This window comes from Loa loa (genome assembly GCF_000183805.2).
Source record: "Loa loa unplaced genomic scaffold supercont3.38, whole genome shotgun sequence".
NCBI classification, from domain to species: Eukaryota; Metazoa; Nematoda; class Chromadorea; order Rhabditida; family Onchocercidae; genus Loa; species Loa loa.
This window is the reverse complement of record NW_018108218.1, coordinates 129005-146892: the sequence shown is the minus strand read 5'-3', so window position 1 is coordinate 146892 and position 17888 is coordinate 129005. Positions and strand designations below refer to the sequence as shown.

At 32.1% G+C, this 17888-nt stretch overlaps 4 protein-coding genes across 4 annotated transcripts; 2 read left to right on the top strand and 2 right to left on the bottom strand.

Annotated features, from left to right (window-relative positions):
- Positions 1-1267: 1267 nt before the first annotated feature.
- On the top strand, positions 1268-5730 carry LOAG_00551 (winged helix transcription factor). Its single transcript, XM_020445472.1, has 7 exons — positions 1268-1452; positions 1687-1833; positions 2658-2783; positions 3954-4087; positions 4303-4456; positions 4806-4984; positions 5335-5730. Exons 1-7 carry the CDS (start codon positions 1294-1296, stop codon positions 5720-5722), a joined length of 1287 nt encoding a protein of 428 aa, XP_020304074.1. The 5' UTR covers positions 1268-1293; the 3' UTR covers positions 5723-5730.
- Positions 5731-7807: 2077 nt separating this feature from the next.
- On the top strand, positions 7808-9121 carry LOAG_00550 (hypothetical protein; the record flags this gene model as incomplete). Its single annotated transcript, XM_003136090.1, has 3 exons — positions 7808-7814; positions 8780-8942; positions 8983-9121. The coding sequence occupies 3 exons, from the start codon at positions 7808-7810 to the stop codon at positions 9119-9121; spliced, it is 309 nt and encodes a 102-aa protein (XP_003136138.1).
- Positions 9122-9591: 470 nt separating this feature from the next.
- Positions 9592-10648, bottom strand: LOAG_00549 (hypothetical protein; the record flags this gene model as incomplete). The annotated part of the gene is made up of 3 exons (XM_003136089.1): positions 9592-9681; positions 10199-10347; positions 10588-10648. 3 exons carry the CDS (start codon positions 10646-10648, stop codon positions 9592-9594), a joined length of 300 nt encoding a protein of 99 aa, XP_003136137.1.
- A 4640-nt stretch (positions 10649-15288) lies between these two features.
- On the bottom strand, positions 15289-17710 carry LOAG_00548 (hypothetical protein; the record flags this gene model as incomplete). Its single annotated transcript, XM_003136088.1, has 6 exons — positions 15289-15524; positions 15648-15753; positions 16005-16235; positions 16345-16583; positions 17109-17250; positions 17639-17710. 6 exons carry the CDS (start codon positions 17708-17710, stop codon positions 15289-15291), a joined length of 1026 nt encoding a protein of 341 aa, XP_003136136.1.
- Between the last annotated feature and the right edge of the window lie 178 nt (positions 17711-17888).

Here is a 17888-nt window from a genome sequence, read left to right as displayed (position 1 = left end):
CTTCCTTCCATAATCCAATGAACTTCCTTATTTTCATAAATTTTGTTTTTATAAGTTAATAGTTGCTAGAAATGGGATCAAACTTATCATTGTCGTAATCAGTTAACTTCTCCTTACATAACGCGTTTAAAGGAGTTCATCAGACTTTTTGAAAATGTCCTTTATTTCATTGCAGATTGTTTGAAACAATATGAAGTATTATATTTACTTCAGCAAACTCTTTCATTTTATTGGTTAATTGATAACAACGATCAGATGATTTGAATTGGAAATAAATAATCTGTAATCAATAATCAATCGATTGATTTGCAACGTAGGAACTTGATTTAAGTATGCTGAATATCCGTTATTTTTGTGCAGTCACAATATAGGTAATCTAATAAACGTTAGATGATTAGGTTGTGCTTGGTGAGATAAACATTTTTATTCGAGGAAGAGGAAGTGAATTTGCCGCAAAATTGTTTGGGTTGTTCATAAATGGCATGAATGATGTAGACGATGGCTTACAATCTAATATACCCTTTTTGACCTTCGATTGCGTTTTTTTGCAGTGTGATATAAATCAACAGAAGACCATTCATGTTTGTTTGCACTGTTTAAACAAGCAGACAAAAAAAAGTTGTCCTTATCAGAATAATCCAATCACAAAGATGAAGCACGTTCTTCTTCCTCTTCTCACAATTTCAAACTAACAGGTTGCTCCTTATTTTTACCATTTTGTGTAATAATAGTTACACCTCTTTCCTTCTCTGATAACTTTAATTGTTGTAAACATCGTGAATAAACATTCATGAAATTGAACTTCTGAAAGTGTAATTAAGAAACTCATAAATTTCCGAAAATAGCATTATCAAATAATATTGTTTTATCAGGTGATTCAACAGAACTGGGAAGTAGGGGAAATGAATTACTCGTGGCTTCTGATATAATCTTATTCAAAAATAACCCAATATGCTCGGAAGAAAAATAACATTCACTTTGGTAATAGCAATGATCATCATGTGTGTGTCAACTCATTCTAGTTAACCACAGAATTTGTTTGAATTGCTAAATTAGTTACTTGGTAATTATCAGTAATCATTCCTATTTTACTTCAAAATACTTACTTGATTTACATATTCATTAAAAAATCGAAAATTCGGAAATTCAGAAAACATCATAAAGTGTTACTTATCGCTAATACTTTCTATTTGTTGCACTCATCGAGATCATTATTCGGAAATTGTCTTATATGCTCACAAACATTTTTTTTGAATTAAAGTTCTGTAGAAATCAGGCGTATGGTATCTATGCATGAGTGGGAAGATGCGTTTCTCGATGGAATCAATATTGTGTGGTCAAATGGACAACAATGGTGCTAAAGGGCGCAAACGTCCACATGAAAGTTGCAATAAAGACACCTGTGTCGGTAAAACTAATAAATGCAAAGAATCGAACAGTGAAGTTTTGAGGGTAAGTAAAACGTTTATCTAATTCTAGCTTATCTTAAACTATTTCGCGTAATGCAACATATTAATGGTGTATTGACTAAATTGGTTATAAATATATCGATTCAGTCATTTTATTTGATTGCATGAGAAATATTTGGACTTATAGTAGGTTGTTTGTATGGAGTGCCCTCAATGAATATTGAAGATTGGATGACAATGATGCTTCATCTTTCTAATTTGCTTACGGAGTTTCCAGGCAAGCGCAAGTCCAGATCGACCGGAAAGTTCATCGTTAAATAGTACTGAAAATAATATAACGCATGCTCAAAGTTCAAGTTTACAATCATCACACTTAGCCGACAACAGTTTTTATCCGGACGAGGATATAAGCAATAAAATCGATGTATGTTTATAAGCAAAATTTAAGTTCAGAAAATATAAAATCGTTTCACTGAATTGAAGACGATAAATTCTCAACTCACATCTTTCTCTCTTTATAAGCAATAAATTAAATAGTTCTGACTCAAACTTCCAAGCCATTAGCTAAGTCTGTCATTTAAGTTTTCGAACTATTAGAATGAAGGAAATTAACAATAAAGTTTAGACAAATGTAGTAAGCATTGATGGTAAGTCGTGAAATGTTATCAGCTCTTAGTTCAATTTGAAGTCAGGTCGAAAAGTTTTAAAAAATATCGAATATTCTTAAATTGAAAATTGATAGTCCTGGTTCAAAATCAAAGGACTGGAAATATTGGGCGGTGATAGATCTTTTATCCAATCATCCATTGCTGCAGTACAACTGCAGTGATGAATGGTTTGCGCTTATGGCCCACCAAACTACTAACGAATAGCTAGCTCTTCAGCCACATTTGCTATCTTAATCAGCGTATACTTTTCGTGTAGAATAGTTTGCTACCGTACTGCTTCAGCAGTTTGATACTTCTTTACACTTATCACTGATCATTAGAAATGAGTATCTCTCAGAAATCGAAACAGATTAATCTTTCTGTTTTATTATCATTCCCTTCCGGGAAATTTATCCATATCGTTAGTATTACTCATAATTTATTTGCTTTTTCCATTCTTCGATCATTTATCCAATCCTTTACTTATTCCAAGTTCACTTTGACAATTTTAACAAATATGATATGATGGCATTTGATACATTTTGAAATGTTTTTAAATGACTACACTAGTTTTTGTAATTTCTGCTCGCTGTTATTTTAGGCAGATCAGGCTAGTTGTAGCACTAAATACACGAGCTATTCTAAATCAGGAAATCAGGAAGGGATTGCCGGCAGCGGAAATGCTTGTAATGATGAGAAAATGGGTATCATCAGGTCTTCTAGATCGGTATGTAATTGTCGATTGTTTGATAACAAATTATACTAGTTGTTGGTGCATTGTTTCAGTCTTACTATACAATTTATTTCATTATTATTCCCATTTCCTGAATTCAAAATGTACTGGAAATTTGTCAAATGATGATAAATGATTTTTGTGCTAACTTAATCGATCTTTATCAACTTAGTATCAGATGACGAATTTGAAATGATTTCTCATTGTTCTATGAATAATCAACTGAAAAAGTTTTTCTTCGACAAGAAAAGAGTTGATTGTTTTAAAATACTTCTTTAATTACTTATATATCTCTTCAATAGTATGATTCAAATTTTTTATTTCTTAATGAAGTTGCAAGGTTACGAGTTTAACAATTTGTAAAATCTATTACATTTTAAACATTTCGCAGAACTTTGAACTCTTACTGTTATTTTTCTTATGTGAAAGCTAGAAGGAATTCAAAAGAATCCGCAGCTAATCTTTAGATTCAAACGACGGATTATTTATTTATTTATTTATTTTCTTTGTTTTTTGTTATTCGACAAAATTGTAATATTTGGGTCATGTAGAAAAAGGAGGATAAAAGGAGACGATGTGATAACTGTCATTCCTTCCTCACTCTTACTAGAAAACACCAGTTCTAAACATTAGCCCATCGAAGTAACATTTGTCGTATTAGCAGTTGGTTAATCGTTGCGACAGTGTTAAACAACTGCCGTTACGCAATAGGCTGCAATACGGTGCCGCTTATCGATGATTATCTGTTATATTAAAGTAACCCTATTGATTATGGATCATTTAACATTGTTGAATTGAATTATGTATTCCATCCTCTTAATTACTATTCTTTTCTCCTTTCTTTAACATTACGCAATTTAATCTGTGTACTACGTTATTTTGCATAGCTTTTTTCCATTAAGTTTTCCAACTTTCACCTAAATTCGCTAATAAATTCGGAAAATCAAGGAAACTACTTTCTTTTTCTATCTTTTAAATTAGAAAAATCAAGGAAACTTTCTTTTTCTATCTTTTTTTTCCAAAAATACTTTTATACTTGAAATTATTGGATCAGTTGAGTTTGAAATTACCACAATATATGACTAACGAAACGAAAGGGGCGTATGAATGTATTTTATTCATTTTCTTGCAAAAATCTTGTGGGAATGCGTTTCATACCTTCAGGAAGGTTCGGTATCGCCAAAGTGGTCAACTAATTTTGCCAGTAATACCAATCGACCTGGTTCGAGTTTGGAAATATATCACGAACCACTTAGTTTTAGTTCAGATGATGAAGGCCAGTGCGAAGATAACTCAAGGTACCGTATAAGCAATCGATACCAAAGTTTATTCCTAATTAGCAGAGGAAATAATCTAACTTCAAAAGTCGGATCTTAATGGATTGAAATAATAAAAATATTTCTAATAATGATTTTGCCAGACAAATCTGAATTTAAATGTCTATTCAAAAAACGCAGATATGCGTATTTTTTAAGCGTAACGAATTATTTCTAACTAATTAATTCCCTCATAGGCAGACCAGCAAGCACAGCAGTAACCAAAGCAAGTCTGGTGCAACTAAGCCGGCTTACTCATACATTGCTTTGATTGCAATGGCCATTCTGAATAGCCCTGATAAGAAGTTAACTTTATCGCAAATATGCGACTTTATAATTAACCGATTCCAGGTTCGTCTTTACTTTAAAAATCCTTATTTTATTGAAGTGCTAGCTGTAAAATATAGCTAGACAAGCAATTTACTTCGATGAAGAGATTGATGCTCAATTCTTGGCAAGAACCTAAATGTTAGAAAATTTTCAAATTTAGGGAAAGTCAACAGATGTTTCTTCTTTTTTGACAATAAGTTTAGTTCCATTTTGTTCATCCAATTTACAGGATAAATGCGAAGTACTATGCCTAACCAGCATACCTTGTTCGAATTCTCAACTTCAGTAATTTCTGAGTTTTGAGGAAAGCTGGAAATTATTCGACAAAGGGACTTTATGAATTTATAGCAAACAAATTTGGTTTTTACAGTACTATCGAGAAAAATTTCCGGCATGGCAAAATTCAATCAGACATAATCTGAGTCTGAATGATTGTTTTGTTAAAATTCCGCGAGAGCCAGGAAATCCAGGAAAGGGAAATTATTGGGCATTAGATCCGAAAGCTGAGGATATGTTCGATAATGGATCATTTCTTAGGCGCCGCAAAAGGTCTTTTACATTCCTAAACATTTTGAAAGCAATGATTTGATTTTTATTAGGGTGGGCGAATGGTTAGTTAAAGATTACGGTATAAAAATGATGCTATTTTAAACGGAATAATTTCTATGCTTTCTACAACTCGAACAACGTAGAATTAATTAGTTGCCGACAGCTGAGTGCCGTTCCGTGAATTGGGAAATAAATTGTGGGGAGGATCTTTTTGTACGAATTAAAACTCTTACTTCTTAAAACAATTAATCAGGTCGTGAGCAAAATTTTGCATGCTTATCAATAGTTCCGTGCTTGATTTTTGGTATTTGAATAAATTTAGGCAGCATTTTTAAGGATATAATTTTTAGATTCAAGCGCCAGCAACCAGAACCGGATTATCAGTCAGTTGCTTATCCGGGAGCATCGTTTTTATCTCCAGGTTCACCTTTTCTACCATCAGCATTCCTTGGAAGCTCTGGTGTTTCACCACTTCCTCGACTAACACCTATCAGACCGGCTCCATCGTTGGCATTTTCACCGCTTGTGCCTCGTTTACCTGAAGTTTTTCCACCTCGAATTCCTGTCGCCAATCCACGAACATTGGTGGTACCATCAGCTACGCATGCGCCTTCACCTTTCCCATGCATTCCCACGGGTATATCACCAACTACTGATCACCAGAAGTTGCTTGCTACAATAGCTGCAAAAGTTATCGCATCATCGCAGAGTGACAGTACTCCTACGGTTTACAAGTAACACAAGAGCGACATTGACATATTGATATATGCATGTATGATAATGAATTCGAAATCAGTTTTTGCTGAATGCATCTCATCAACTAACTGTACACTTCACCAGGGCTCTTCTCTTTTTATTGATCTGTAATCTCTGTTGTTCACTTATTATTGCTCATTTTTAGTCTTGATTAGTTTTATGATCCGTGGTCAGTGGTCAGACATTTATGTGAAACATTCAGAATTAGTTTAGCTTCCCTTCTGGTAGACGACTTTAAATTAAATTTCCTATAAACCTCACTTGTCTTTAGGATGTTCTTTTCAGATTCAATAAACGCATATGCATAATAAGGATTTCTGTCGAAGAGTTTTGTGAGAAACACCGATCTTAGTAATCAATGTCAACATTTATAAAAGGTTTATTTTGCACAACTCCGAGATATCTCCATCTGAATCACCAAATTTGCTTTTATCTTATCATTCTTCTGTCTGTTGGGTTCAAATATGGATTTGAAAATCTTATCGAACTATTGACAGAAAAATGCCATATTTTATAACTCTCGCTCAAATATCAGTCTTTTCTCCTTTCCTTTCGCTTCACCAGGTACAAATATTTTAGGCAATCAAATTTACCAATATCTTAAAATTGTCAAGAATTGATGAAAACGTCCCATGTGTCACACGTCACGTGTCATACTATCATGGTGTTGTTCTGTCTCTTAAGTAGAATAAATATACGATTCACGTAGGTTATTACTTTAGTAGTTCGAAGCATTTCAACAGAGAAAGATTCTAGCATAAATCAAAGCTTCTTCTCTATATCATCTTGATATCATTTATTGATATGGAAATGTATTTATCTGGATAAAGTATTAATGTAAATATGTGTTAGCAGCTATTTCATGCTTTTATTTATTATTCTTTTCATGTTCACTTGTTTATTTAGTTGTTCATCTGTTTATTTACTGATATTGTACGTGTTCTAATAAAGGTGACAATTTTTTGAATCGAAGTATACTTATGAAGAAAAAAAATTGACATCAGAAAATTAGATTATCGTCACAGATGGAAATTTGATAGAATTATCTTTGCTTTATCTGAAAAATTAATCGTCCTTGAAGAGGGAACGTCTTCAGGTTGTACAGTTGCATTATCCAACTGCAGTAATACTTCCAGTACATTCCAATCTTCAAGTTTATTTCATCCCAGTTGCCAATCACTATCATCTCTTCTTCAACCTCTTCTCTTACATTTTTCTTTTGTCCAATAAATTACGATCCATCATCTCCTGGAGAATTACTGCTTTCACAGCTGTGCCTCAGACTAAAGCTTAGAAGTGAACAGCTTTATGTCATTGATCATCTTATTGCTTGGATAAATTTGTTGAAAGTCATAAGAAACATCGTTTATTTGTTTTGATAGCAAAACCAAACAATCTTGTTAATATTTTTAGATTTTAGAAGATATGTGTACCTATATAAGTCAAAATATTTTTAAGACTTCTCTATCTTTGAAATCCGTTTTCTGTCTAATTAGAAATTTTGCAGAAAAAAGAAATAGCCGTAATGAGATATATCAGTGCATAATGATAATGAGGTATAATTTTACAAAAATGCTTAAAAGTTGAAGAAGAGAACTACTCCGATATAAACGTTTACTTATAACTTCAAATATTGCCTCCAAACAGGGGAAATTTTCAGGATAATTAATCTAAAATTCAAGAAATTTCCAAAATTTTAATTAAAAAGGCTTTTCTCGATGCTTTTTTGACTCAAATAAACGGTCTAAGATTGAAACCTGTTTTGAAGGAAAAGGTTAGGTACGCAGTAATTTCATTTGATGGGTGGGAGAATTAATACTTGTGAAACGACGATCAACAGTTGTTACTAATTTGATGTGACACAATAACAAAAATTGTTTACTTCTCTATCTCCTCTAAAGAATCATTCCTCACCCAACTAAAAATTTACACAAATTCTTAATTAATTTGTCAAATAATCGTTCACAAAATTGAAGTTTTTGTATTAAATCACAAGCAATGGAGAATTATACGACTTTGACTAACTCATTTATCCGCATGTAAGATATTAATTGTGCCATATTTCAAATGGAAGGTAAGTTGGATTATTATTTCGCATGAAGAAACAAAAACTTTCAGTTCACTTCAATACTTGAAATTCGATCTGCAAGCATTTCTCTCTTTAGACCTTTGAACGCGTTCTTAAATCTTTAAGATTCTGAAAGAATCCTTCTGGGAAGTACTAACAGCCGAATCAGCGTATTCTTGTTCTTTCTTAGATGTCGTATTATCACATCTATGTCTCATCTAAATGTCAAATCAAATTATCATTAAAGTCTTCTTTCCTCTGATGTTTGATTGATGTGCTTTAAATCCATAAATATTTTGATTTGTTTGAAAAAGACAGAAGAGCTTCTGCTTAGGACCTGTCTGTGGTTGTATGAAAAATTCATCGCATATTCCCACAAAACAACTATCCTTCAGATTTCTTTCTCTCTCTCTCTCTCTCTCTCTCTCTCCTCTGTATGTGTTCCTGCAATTGGATTTAGAATTATTTTATTGTTAGCATATGTTAGTTTTAACTGACTGAAATGTTCTCTTAATTGAATGCAAAAATTGGAATGCATTTGTTGATGCAATGCTCGAAAAAAAAATTTAATTTAGCATAATCTACCTTTCTGAATTGCAAATATGGTTACAAATTTCGATGCAGAATAGCGATATCCTTGCGACATTCACCAGCTGTCAACTATCGCAAAGGCAATTTCCTAAATAAAATACAGAGTAGCTGAAGACTACCGACTCAGTTTTTTTAATTTGTAAATCCTTTCTTCTCAAAAATCGTTCATTTTTTTTTCATGCTAAACGTTCAAATTTTATCATAAAAATAAACAAAACTTCAATTCCTGTTAAGGCAGTAATCAATTGAAGATGTACAAAATGATATTTGAAAGTATCATTAAGCATATCAATACTGATATCACTATTTAGACCTAAATATGAGTCGTAATTTCTATTCATTTATACTTAGTCTTCTTTTTGTTGATTCGTTCATTTTAGTCCTGCAAAACTGTTTATCGGTATATTATGCACACCATCATACATACACAACCGCTGTTAACTCACAAAAGGGAACTTTGAGAAAAAGAAAGAAAGATATTAGTTATCGGACCATCCATAATCGCGGAAAAATTGTCAGTTATCGTTGTAGATCTTCGGCTTTGTTTGCAATCCGTGATATCTCTTTATCGTAAAGTTTTCAGCAATGGTTCTGGAATCACATCAAAGGATAGCGAAGATGCTGTCCTTTATGCAATTAGTCAGGTGTTAACAAGATCAACAGTTATTTGTGCTATTGCATTGATTAAACTCAACGAGGTGGTAACTATTGTATTCAAGTGATACTTACATATGTGAAATCTGAAAATATGATGGCTAAATTAGAACACAGCAGCGAAGTTATAACTTGTTAAATACTGGATAGATGTTGGACTAAAACACCGATTGTGGTTTTGTTCACTGAACCTCACCACTCTCTCAATTTATAAGGAGAAAAATTTAAAAATAATGAATGATTTTGAAAAATGGTCATAGTAAAAAGCCACTTCATAACTTTACGACTGTTGTTTTCAGATGTATATCGTTGACCGTTCTTGATTTACATTAGTATCATCGTCTTAGAAGGACATATACCTCACTGTATCATATCTTTTGCACTTTTAATATTTTCCTATCATCAATCGCTTAATTGAAAATTGTTCAAGCATTAACTTGTTTTTCACATCTTTGGATAAATTAGTCAATAGCAGTTTTTTATTCCTTAAAGTCTTCCGCTTTGAATTAAGCAGTAATGAATTAATGATATGACAGCACTATATAGGTGGCATTAATTGAAAAGACTTCGAGCGGTTGAATGCGAGCTCGATTTCATGTAAACTTCCGCACGACTTTAGCGCCATGCTCTGATTGCAATTTTTGAAATAAAATATCATGGAACTATGGGATTAGTTGGAAAGCAAATGTATATATGAGTCAGCTGTCATTGCTGTTATCATTTCTCGTCACTCTTTTTATCTATGTTGATAAAGGCAGAAAATAAGAATAAAAGTTTAGCAGATTTGTCCACGTGTATTCTGTATCTCCTCTTATTCAGAAGCAAATAACATTGTTCTCATTATGGAAAAGGACAAACGGTGCCGCTCCTTTTCGTCCTTGCCGCTAATACCCTCTCTTCTAAACTTGCTCGATGCTTAAGCCGCAAGACTAACATTATTATCAGTGGAAGTTATCACTGATTTTGATGGTCACTAACACAAACAAAGCATTCATATTTCATTTTTTATGATTTGATATAAGAGAAAGCTATTGGGGACTTTTCTAAAAATTCTTTGAAATGTAATTTATGAAGTCTTCCGCAATGTTCTAGTATGTAATTCTTCAGTACCATCGACGTTAGTACCACTGGTATATTTTACAGACCTGAATTAGCATACAATGGAGACCGTCGATCTTACTGGCTCCTGTTCGATATATTTTATCAACTTTTACTTTGCTTTCGGATAATGTAAATTTCTTCGGTCTGGCTGCTATTACCTTAGGCAAATGGACGTTCTGTTTAATATCGAGAGCTAAAAGATTAGAAAACATTTATATGGTCTCAAATCGAAATATCAATGGATTTTAGAATTCGGAATATAGAAGTCCGGCAGGGTAGCTGAGCTTTGCGAACATAGTGTCATGCTTCTGATGTTCCCTTGAAGATGCGGGAGAAGTGGAGCAAAGAGAATTAAACTGGGAGGGATAATTTACAATTCACACCATCGCCTGGGCAATTTGTCGCTCGTTAGTCTTGTGTGAAGTTCGCGAACCGTTTATTGCTTGCCAACAGTTGTTCGAGCCGTATTTCTCAGTGCTTTCCGGTATCTTCATCAGTCTAACTCTCTCTTCCCTTCCTTTATCGTCTTCTTCTTTTTGTCTTCCTCATTTCGCCGGCCAACTGACCAACAAAATGTCAAATAAAAAATTTGCTTTTTGGAGTGATAATTCTGCTTTTTTGAAATTCTCATCATATATAAGAAATGATTATAAAAGGCTATCGTTTCCCTTGGCTCATTTTCACTCTCTGTCTGCTTCTTGTTTTAGAGTAATGACTTTTGATCTTTTCTTGACCACAGATCACTTTTAGTTTTTTGTTTGCACCAAAAACCACAAAGTTCAAAAATAATAAATTCTGTTAATATGAAATTATACTATAACCGAGACTTTCAACTTGGAGTAACATAATAGTATAAAAAAAAGGAACATAATTTTTAATAGTCCTCGGGACTATTGGTAGGGAACAGCTATAAAGTGAAGACGGGAAGGAGGGAAATGAAGAAGGGTCGATTGTATTTTCCAGTCTATTATAACAAGGCATATTGAAAAATCATTTCATTTAAAAAAGTAATAATTAATACTTTTGCATGTATTTGAAATGGAAATCATTAGAAGCATTTCATTATTGGAACTAAGGCATTCCTTTCGAAGTCAAACATCCGAAAAAAATCAAAATTTGGAGATTTCACTTTGAAACATTTATGCCAGTAAAACTCTTATCAATTGCGTATAACACTTTTGCAATTTCAAAACGCAAAATATTGGTGCACTTTTTAGAAACTTATCAGTCCTTTTATTTACGAAAGAAGAAATCATTGAGATTGATATCAAATAACACATAAATGATATCTCCTCAAAAATATCGTTATTTTTTGAAGTAATATAAGCTATAGATTATCAAAAGTAGAAATTATGCTGACAGTCCATCATTTTTGGGAATATTATTACTTTAACCAAGTGAAGAGAAACTATTTACTGCTGATGCAGAAGTACCACAGACAAGCTGTATGCGTTATATATATATATATATATATATATATTTAATTTTGCAAAGGGTTGGGCTCAATGATTACTGAAATTGTCGCTTTATTAATTACAAAATTTAACTGAGATTACTTCATACGCATGCTGCAGATCTCAATTAAATTTTGTAATTAAAGGTAGATCTTGTGTCCGAAATCTTTTAGTCACTGACATAACTGTCTGAATTATCTTTTAGTCACTGTTTTTTTAATTAACGCAATAGGTCAGTGCATCTTTTGATTCATCATAGATTTTGAATATCAAAATATATCGATACTAAAATCATGAATTTTGACAATTTTTTCTAGGAGTATTTTCACAGTGATAATGATGTCGCATATTTCTTTTAGACAAATCTTATGATATGCTTTGCGCTACATGTTATGATTAAAATTTTCGTTGTATCAAAGCATCAATAATTTAAAATTTTCTTTTCCCGACAATACCGTCCGAATTACCTTTTAGTCACTGTTAAATATACAGCCTATGCTTGGTGAGAAAATAGTCAAACTGGAAGACATATGAAATTATTAAAATTGAGATCTCACCCTTTGCATTCCCTAGAAAGAACAAAATATTAATTATTTAAAATTTTCGAAAAATTTGGAGTAAAGAACTGTTTTGGTCGCCAAACTTTTAAATACGCTTTTATTTGAAGACAATACATACAGAAAAGCTAAAGTGCTACAAAGGTATAATCGACCTGACTCATTGGGAAGGAATCAAAAGTTTATGTTAATTCTCGACAGCAACTTTATGATTAGATTCCCGACATCTTTCAAAGGAATATTTTTGGAAGATTAAGAATTCAAGCCAGAAACAATAGCAAATTCATTTTATTTCGCTTCAGGTTTTATTTAAAGTTGATTTGGTTTCCATGTTAGGATAATGAAAATAACCTCAGGAATGGAGTTCGAAAAGAAACCTGATGAGACAAAGTAATTTGTGTCATTATGCTATTGAAAATGAGCGTTTTGAAGGAAATAAGCTACAATTAAGTATTTCTATAATTTCAATCAATTAGCAATAAATCCTCAATAAATAATTGCATTACCACACTCATTCAACCTCAATGTTAGAAATAATAATAAATTTATTGGTAATTGCTATTAATTTAAGCTTACCATCGAAGCTGAAATCAAAGCAGCATCTTTAGCGCATGGTCCATTTCATTTCGGAACATTAGTTAAGTTCATCCCTGATATAATGATATTATTTGTGGTGATTAATACTGCTTTTTTTTAGATGTAGTTAACTACATCTGCGCTTCTCATATAAATCTCTCTGATCTTTCATTTAAAAAAGCAAATTATCAACAAAAAGAAAGTTGGGTATCAGATATAGCTCACCAATGGTGATATATTTCATTGGTTCATAAAAACGAAATAAAGAAATTAGGGGTTACTGTACAATATGACATTTGTGCTATTCATTACTCATTTCGGGCATCGACAATGCTTTTTTTAAAATGAGCGTGCTGAAGTTTTCGAGTTGTTTTTTCTACTATTATTTTTGAAATGCGTAAATGAAATTTAATTTCTTATTTTCTTCAAGCACTGAAAAAAACTTCGGCTGTCATATTTATGATAGCTTTGAAAATCGATTTATAAAACTAAAAACAAAACTAATTAATATTCGCCATGTGGATATGATAAAATTTGCATGATATTTGGAACTATCGAAAATTTCAGTGCACATTTCACAATTTACAATTTCTTAGGAATTATTAACCGTCAAATTACTTCTGTAAGCAAAAATAGACTTATCGCATGCGACTGTATTCCTTTGGTAACGCAGTAATCATATAAAATTTCTTTTTGACAAAAGAAATTATTCAGAAAGCAAAGAATGGATAAATTTCAAAATGAACTTTGCAAGTTTTAAAGTTGAAAATTTACCAATGTAAAATATGCGAAGAACGTTCGAAACAGATTCCCGAAGTGAAGGATTACGATAATAGTGAAGAAATAAGTTGATGATCGAATTCAATTTTGTTAAATGAAACAATGATTGCATTGCACTCTCACACTGTTTTTCTGCTTCAAATGAATTTTTTCCTAGAATGCCTGAAGGATGAATTGGTTACTTTAAATATCATATTTGTTTCATTTCTAATATGAACTTTGATATACATAGGTAGGATCTATACCTAATTATATTTCCAAAGCATTTTAACTCATGGGAAATGAAGCTACACTTCTGACCTTCGACAATCTGCCTGAATAATATTAAAATTCAAAAACTCATCCTCCCTCATTTTCCCTCCCACTAAAAGATGCATTTACAGAGCCTTATTGGATGAGTTTTACGATTTTTTCACAAAGCAATTGCTACATATCCTTTAAAATACTTTCATTAATTCTTTTATATTCAATTCACAAATCCCTATCTGTGTTGGGAAGAAAGAATGAAATTTTTAAAGCTTGATTTGGTGGGATTTTGAATCGTTCAGCAACTCATCAGAATACTTCTTTGCATATTTCAGAAAATTGCAACCGCCCTGAACATAGCAGTGACACATTTTCAAGTTGGCTACCATTCACAAATGAAATTTCATTCAGCATACCAAATTGCGTGCACATATTAAGCTTTTTCTATTAAAAAATCTTAATTTCTGCGGCAAACGTTACCTTCTGCAAAATTCATCACATTTACAAAGCAATGAGTTTGATGGGTTATGCTCAATTGATCACTGCATTCGGATACTAAGAACAAAAAATGAAACGATAAAATCTGGATTTGTAATTTTTAAGTACAATTTAAAATGTTTTTAAAATGTTGAATACTTTCCTGGCTCAAAAATTCATAAAATATTATTTGATTCTTCATGACACTTAACAAACTTACTAAGTTAGGAAAGCTACTATAAATGCGATGATTCATATTAGTCATTTAAACAAAAACTTTGTGTTAGTTAGCAGCTAATTTCCTAAATAGCAAAAGGGAAGCAATCAAATATTGTTAAGGAATTCTAAAAATTTAACTAACTAATATAAAGTTTCGCACTCAGATTTTACTCATACAGTAATGAAGAGATTGAATTAGTTGAGATTCAACAATGAAATTGAATGAAATCAAGAGACTAGAATAAAAGAAAAATTGGAAGCAACCTATGTGAGGAATTATGAGGCATCGTCGAGAACTGATAATGATTAGGAGTGAATTATGCAATTTCGATCTTCAATTTCTATAAATCTTATCAGAAATTGGCTGCTTTGAAAATTTCCAAATAGTTCTTTGCAACCCATTCATGATATGTAATGCACGACTTCAGTACGCTTTTCTGCAATGTATAAATGTGAAGAACCGTACAGTTGCTCAAGTTTTTGGGGACAGGTCAATACTGTATAGAAAGGCATTCGTACACAACTACTTCTTTCTTGATGTTACCTTCAACTAACAGCAAGCACGCTAATTCAAATTGCTTAATGGCTTGAAAAAAAAGATTGAATATGAACTAAATATAAGGAGAGTCTATTTCACATGTGGCAACTTTGTGTCAAAAAAAAGGATTTTTAATTTATTTGAGTCTCAAAGTTAATGCACAATATTGTAAACTAAATCTTCATCACTACTCAAGTGCTCTAACGTTATCTCTATGATTGTGTCGTAATCACTATGTTCCTTTGATAACGAACTAGTCATATAAAATTTCTTTTTGACGAGAGAAATTATTCAGAAAGCAAAGAATGGATAAATTTCAAAATGAACTTTGCAAGTTTTAAAGTTGAAAATTTACCAATGTAAAATATGCGAAGAACGTTCGAAACAGATTCCCGAAGTGAAGGATTACGATAATAGTGAAGAAATAAGTTGATGATCGAATTCAATTTTGTTAAATGAAACAATGATTGCATTGCACTCTCACACTGTTTTTCTGCTTCAAATGAATTTTTTCCTAGAATGCCTGAAGGATGAATTGGTTACTTTAAATACCATATTTGTTTCATTTCTAATATGAACTTTGATATACATAGGTAGGATCTATACCTAATTATATTTGCATAGCATTTTAGCTTTATCAACTCACCATAAATACCCATAGTTCGAGGTACAGCATCCAGAAGAAATGTCACTAAACAAGAAATTGCTAGCGTCATTGTCATTCGCATTTGCGCTCTATGTTGACGAGCTATCTAAAACGGTCATAGTTTCGATAAGTCGCAAAATGATCTTTAAGTACATTGAGCAGCAGTTTCCAACAAATGAACTCAAACAATAAATTAGTTGTTGAGTTGACCAATTACAGAGTGACCAATTGGCGCTTGGTGAACGCATTAATTAATTTGCATTATATTCAAAAGCAACCAATTACAATTAGTACCACATGGTTGCATATAGTTGAAATTATTAAGCATAATTAGCAAAGGAATTGTCGAATGCAAACCTGTGAATTAGTTAGGACGTGCGTCATGCGTTTCCTTTGTATTTTAACGATGAAAACTACAGGAACATAAAGGATGACACTAAGCATACTTGATATAGCGGTTGAATATTTAGAAAACATATAAAAAATCGGTGAAATGTAAACGTTCGTACAAAGCATTGATATTTTATCATGTTTTGTAACGGATCGATACCAAGCAAACATTGATAGCAATACTGATAATGTATATGGCTAAAAATGTCCTCAACATCATTAACGGTTATGGATATATTCTGTTCTGCAAAGAAAGTAGAAAGTGGAAAATTGAATTGTACTAAAATGTAAGCGAATAAAAGTTTACTATTCCAATAGCGATACAGGGATAAGTGGATCGCCATTTCATATATTTTAGTGGTATAACCACTGCCAGTATCCGATCGAATGTTATCGTTAATAGCATAAATGAAGTAGCGAAATCAGACCAACGCCATAACCAAGAATGAGGCAGTAACATACATTGCAGAAGATAAAACTTTCTATCTTGTAAGTTGAAAAGTATCACCAACACACGATATGTACCACCACAAAATGTTGCAAATGCTGCAAAGTTTAATTATAGAATATACACATTTTTTTGGTTTATTTGTTAAATTTTGCAAGGTTTAATTGATTTGATCGTTTTTGTTTTTTTTTTAATTTCGTAAAAAACCCTGCAAAGTTTTTAATTGCAAGGTTTAATTTGTATACTTTGAGACATATTCTTTGTATTGTATGTCATTTATTGCCCATTAATTAATGGTTGAAGGAAGTTATTCAGACCAAATTCTGATAGCTTTCTCGTTTTTTCTTTTTTGGTTCGAATTTAAAGTAAACTGCAATCCAGGAACTGCGATGAAGTTACAATGAGGTAGCAGTTCAAGTTGAGAAGAATCTTATATTTCTAATGTTTGGCTTGACCACATAATAAAAGTAATAGGGGTATTAGAGAGGAAGGAAAACAGGATGTCCCGTAATCTTTGAGGCAATGTTAAGAAATTGAGGAAATGGAATGCCGTTAGTAACTAATTTAATTGAATTCCAATATTCCTATTTTCTGATTATATCTCGCCAGAAAAATGCATGAACCTTCAACTAAATCAGCAGCAGATAGGGCGCAAACGATTTGCATTTCATGGCGGTAACGTAACTGCCTGTTTCGCAGTATGGCAGTTATCAGGACTGTGTTACATATAGTAGAGCAAATGCCAAATGGAATAAATAAGATGGCCTGCAGTATGCATATTTATCTGTTCATTTCCGTTTAATTTATAATCTTAAATTACTTACTTAATCCTTTTGTAGCAATGGAAGTTTTCAAAAACTTTTTGATATAGAAATCAAAGTTTTCAAAAACAGATTGGTTAACCTATAATTATCCGTACAGTTCGCTGCTAGTTCCTTCATAGTTAGCTAAAGTTACCTCGGAATTTAAGCAAAATATGGTTTTTCATAAGGTTCTCTAAAAATATCAATCGATTGAGTAAATTTCAAAAAATGCAACTACCATATCTGAACGGAAATTTGGAATAAAGTTGTTTTCATCTGCTGCTTTTCGCAAGATAATTTTCAAATACCTTCTGCTATATGTGGTGACATATCGTTGCTAAAAAACTTACCTTAAATAATTCGTTTCGAAATTCGAAACATTCACTAATATCTTGTATTATAAGCGACGATGAATTTAGCATTGCAACTTCTATAATTTAGAGAATTTAAGAAATCTTAAAAAAAGATGGAATTTCAAATATTAGAAGTGTACGATAACGTCAGGACTACCTTCTTCTTGGCAGGTTAGAAATTCAAGGACAGTATGCTTTTCTTAATTAAAGACTCTTTAAACCAGACCATTAAATAGTAAAATTACCA